Raw genomic sequence first — 5,092 nt, 5'->3', positions numbered from 1 at the left:
ACCGACCTGTCGGGTTTTCCTATCATGATGGTTCAGGTTTGGACCGGGGGTGCGGTTCCCGACTCGCCGGGTCGTTGGGTCTGGACCATGTGTGTCCGTAACAGTTACCAAGAAATATTAATCAATCTAATAACTTTTGTAACGAAATAAGTTTATGAATTTGAAAATTTAGAAATCATTTCATAAAGTATGAAGTTTTAACAAGTAACAATGTTGATCATATTGTTTTGATTTCAAGAATAAATATGATACCAACAAATAAAATTATTCCTAGTAAATTTCAACAAAGACAAAGGTCCATAAGTATTGCTATTAATGAAAAATACAATTTTTTTTACAGATTTCCTAACTCAGCAAGTCGACGACTAATCCACCACGTATTTGATACTCTATTTATTAAGAGTTCGTTGCTAACTAATGGATTGTTATACACACAAGGCGAGATTCGAATTCCAAATACTTGCTTAAACGGATAAATAAGATGACCATTCAATCAATCCAAATTAATTAAAACAAATATTAATTATTTTTAATATTTTTAAATTATAAAATATTTATAATAATTATTATTATAAATATTTTTCATTTAAATTTTAATAAAAACTTTTTATTTAATTTTATGTATTATCCCATGCAAGACATGGAAACATATATTAGATATAATAAAAATGGTCTAATATATATATCTTTGACAACATATTAAATAAATATTTTTTATATACCGTAATATGTTAATGTATTTTTCTAAAATTTGTATCTTACTAAACAATGAATGTTGGATGTATTTTATCAAAGACATAAATACATGGGCAATCTATCTAATTAAATAAATTGAGTGAATCCTTTACCTAAATACACAAAATAGAATCTTGTTACGTGCATGTGCATTTCTACTATTATGTAAACCGTGGTTGCCAACCACGGTTTCTAATTTCTACGTAAACCGTGGCGGATTGAAACGGATTAGGAAGGGAAAAAAGCTAGGCATAAACCGTGGTAGCCTCCCACGGTTTATGAAGAAGATGCTTTGAACATAAACCCCCTAACTTCCCACGGTTTATGAAGAGAATGTCTTGAACGTAAATCCCCCTAGCTTCCCACGGTTTACATGTTAGGTAGTATAAATACATAAACAAACATATAAAAGTGATTCAATTAAACATATAAAATAAACGGACTTATTCAGATGAATTTAGTACACTAAACAAACATGTCGACATTCATTGACTTAACCAACCTTACATTACTCAAATTAAGAGTGCCTAATACAACTTAAACAACAACGACGACCCAATAAACGTAATGAGATCTAAGCATCCCCTCCAGCAGCATGTCTTCGCTGGTCACAGTTCCTCCACGTATGGCCAGGCTGACAGCATAGCCCACAGCGCTTCGGCCGGTTCTCCACAGACTGATCCATACTACCACAAATCCTGGTTGCCTTCGGACGACCTTCCTTTGCACGTCTCATGTTAGGATCAGGAATGATAGTTGGCCCAGCATACGGGGGCCATAGGCCTTCTGGGATAGGCGAAACAAAACCCTGCTTGTAAACGTTGAACACTTCACTCATACGATACACCTCGTGAACATATGACGCCCAATTAAGGCGCGAGTAGACGCAACATGCAATGGCGTGGCAACAAGGATAATGGAGCGCCTGAAAGTGGCCACAGTCGCAGGTGTGATCCTTAAGGGAAACTCTGTAGCTACCCAGCGAGAAGTTCCTGGTCGGTGTTGTCTCGGCCACGGTGTACTCCGATTGGTGCCTGTCGTATAACATCACGGTGAAGAACCTTGAGTCTCTTATGTTCTGATCAATAGCCTTGACCAATGCCTGACAAAATTCATGCCCAGATCCGAGTTGTGCCTCTGCTGTCTGTCCGCGGACCACAAATAGCTCAGCAAGCCTCCCGTAAGTTGACTTAACCAACGATGTGACCGGGAGGTTGCGAGTTCCCTTTAACACAGAGTTCACACATTCACTAATGTTGGTTGTCATGTGCCCAAACCGTCTACCACTATCCTCGTGTTGGGTCTATTTCTCGTATTCCATTCGGTTGGCCCAGTCACACATTGCCGGATTCTCAGTCCGCATGATGTCAAACCAGTAATAAAACTCTGCTTCAGTTTTTGCGTAGGTAGCATTCACCAACATCCTCCTTACATCCTTACCTTGGAAGGTAAGGGCAAAATTCGCAGCCGCATGACGAATACAGTACGCTCAAAAAGCACGTGGAGGCAGCCATCCAGTCTTAGGGGCCTCAAGTGCTGCCTTGATGCCATTATGTCTGTCAGAGATAACAAGGATACCCTCCCGTGGCGTCACATGCGCTCGTAGGTTGGACAAGAAGAATGACCATGACTCTGCGTTTTCTCCCTCCACAAGGGCGAAGGCTATCGGGAGGATGTTGGAGTTCCCATCCTGCGCTATCGCCAGTAGCAGCGTCCCTCCATACTTGCCATACAAGTGGGTACCATCAATACTCAAGAGGGGCTTGGAATGCCGGAATGCCTCGATACAGGGTGGAAATATCTAGAAAAGTCGATGAAAATACACCGTGGACTCATCAACCTCACCCCCAATGCGAACAGGAGAGGTCTTCAACACAAAAACTGTCCCAGGCATGGTTGACTGTACCCCTAGCATCCAACGTGGTAACTCCGCATACGACTCTTCCCAATCTCCATATATTTGTGCCACTGCCTTCTGCTTCACTATCCAAACCTTCCTGTAACTAGGCCTGAAATCGTAATCGGCTTCTGTAGCTTGTTACAATACCTTTACCATGACCGTAGCATCTTCCCTAACCAACGGAAGAATCCTCGCACAGATAACGTGGTAATCCAGCTGACGGTGATCACTGGAAATAGAGGTTGCCAAGTAAGTGAGTGGCCCGTTGTACCTCCTAACCTCCCAAGTGCCTTTTCGTGCACGCAGCGCTACGCGAATCAACCAAGTACAACCCTTGCCGAACTCCTTGCATTTTCTATGATACTTAAGATGATATGATTCGATGACTTTGTACTCAACACCTCGGCGGATGCTATAGTCCTTCACACTCAGCACAGCCTCATCTTTATTCTGAAATGATTGCCCAATCTGAAATTCTGTAGAAGAGCCCCCAACTGTAGGACCACCGTCCGCCTGTGGACCCAGAGCCTCCAAGTTTAGTATGGAGAAGTGTGGAAGGTACTGTTGAGTGCCAGAACTTGAAAGCCCATGCTGTGTATGTGGATTGGCACCTGTGTCATCATCGCTGTCCCCAATGATATCTACATGCTCCTGGTCAGAGTCATCATCACACATTGCATTCTCTACTCGATCAAGTTCTCCAAAGCTTTGCATATCAGGTAGCAAGCCACCATCGGTGCCCACCTCATACGCCTGCTCAAAGACCCCTGCATTCTCCAAAGGTACAGAACCAACAACCTCCGTTCGATCTAAATCAACCGCGAATGAAGGGGATGCTACCAGCGGAACGGATGATCTCACCGCAGGCATCAAACTAGACGCACCGCCCACGGCAGTCGAGTTATGAATTGGAGCTAATGCTCCAGAACTATCGACACCAACCTCCAACTTCGCGAACAACTCGTGTATTCTGACCTCTAGAAAACTCCTAACACAATGGAACAGAACCCTAATATCTTCATCAGCCGCTAGCACAAAGGTATCATACTTAACACCGGTCGAGACAACTGCGATGGGAATCTTGTAGAATAGCTTCTTCACCCACTTACTACCAAACACCCCAACCTTCTGCAAGATGTTGTTCTTCAAATCTGACAAAGTGCTTGATGAACTGATGAAAACACTTAGTGGTTCTCTGTCAGTGAACTTTACACCATATCTTTTGCTTTTTTGGATTTTCCCAAAGCAATGCACTAAGGCAAGAAAACTCTCTTCCTCACTTGCCATTGTGACAATGATCTCTTATGCAGCTTGAATCTCTCACACACATATATAGAATTTCACTCCTCATAAACCGTTGCAACTAACCAAGGTTTATGGCCATACGAACTCCTTCATAAACCATTGTTGGTCACAACGTTTTATGTACATTTTGCTGCCTTCATAAACTGTGGGAGGCTACTGGTGGACGAAATTGTGATCACTACAACTTCGCACAACTAACCAGCAAGTGTACTGCGTCGTCCAAGTAATAAACCTTACGCGAGTAAGGGTCGATCCCACAGAGATTGTTGGTATGAAGCAAGCTATGGTCACCTTGTAAATCTTAGTCAGGCAAACTCAAATGGGTATGGTGATATACGAATAAAACATAAAGATAAGGATAGAGATACTTATGCAATTCATTGGTGGGAATTTCAGATAAGCGTATGAAGGTGTTGTGTCCCTTCCGTCTCTCTGCTTTCCTAGTGTCTTCATCTAATCCTTCTTACTCCTTTCCATGGCAAGCTGTATGCAAGGGTTTCACCGTTGTCAGTGGCTACCTCCCATCCTCTCAGTGGAAATGTTCAACGCACCCTGTCACGGCACGGCTATCCATCTGTCGGTTCTCAATCAGGCCGGAATAGAATCCAGTGATTCTTTTGCGTCTGTCACTAACGCCCCGCCTTCAGGAGTTTGAAGCTCGTCACAGTCATTCAATCATTGAATCCTACTCAGAATACCACAGACAAGGTTTAGACCTTCCGGATTCTCTTGAATGCCGCCATCAGTTCTAGCTTATGCCACGAAGATTCCGGTTAAAGAATCCAAGAGATATCCACCCAATCTAAGGTAGAACGGAGGTGGTTGTCAGGCACACGTTCATAGGTGAGAATGATGATGAGTGTCACGGATCATCACATTCATCAAGTTGAAGAACAAGTGATATCTTAGAACAAGAACAAGCGGAATTGAATAGAAGAACAATAGTAATTGCATTAATACTCGAGGTACAGCAGAGCTCCACACCTTAATCTATGGTGTGTAGAAACTCCACCGTTGAAAATACATAAGAACAAGGTCTAGGCATAGCCGTGAGGCCAGCCTCCCAATGATCAAAAGATCTAAAGAAAAAGGTTCCAAAGATCCGAAGATTGAAATACAATAGTAAAAGGTCCTATATATAGAGAACTAGTA

General features: G+C 42.5%; 1 protein-coding gene across 1 annotated transcript; it reads right to left on the bottom strand.

The window, feature by feature from the left end:
* Positions 1-1,309: 1,309 nt before the first annotated feature.
* LOC114927818 (uncharacterized) lies at positions 1,310-2,002 on the bottom strand. Its single transcript, XM_029298862.1, has one exon. The coding sequence runs from the start codon at positions 2,000-2,002 to the stop codon at positions 1,310-1,312; it is 693 nt and encodes a 230-aa protein (XP_029154695.1).
* Positions 2,003-5,092: the final 3,090 nt, after the last annotated feature.

Source organism: Arachis hypogaea, chromosome 6, assembly GCF_003086295.3.
Source record: "Arachis hypogaea cultivar Tifrunner chromosome 6, arahy.Tifrunner.gnm2.J5K5, whole genome shotgun sequence".
NCBI classification, from domain to species: Eukaryota; Viridiplantae; Streptophyta; class Magnoliopsida; order Fabales; family Fabaceae; genus Arachis; species Arachis hypogaea.
Note: the sequence above shows the minus strand (reverse complement) of the source record. Positions and strands in the feature narration are given on the sequence as shown.

What these genes read in the sequence shown, in the direction of transcription:
- LOC114927818 (XM_029298862.1), bottom strand. Translation starts at nt 2,002, where the DNA reads ATGACAACCAACATTAGTGAATGTGTGAACTCTGTGTTAAAGGGAACT.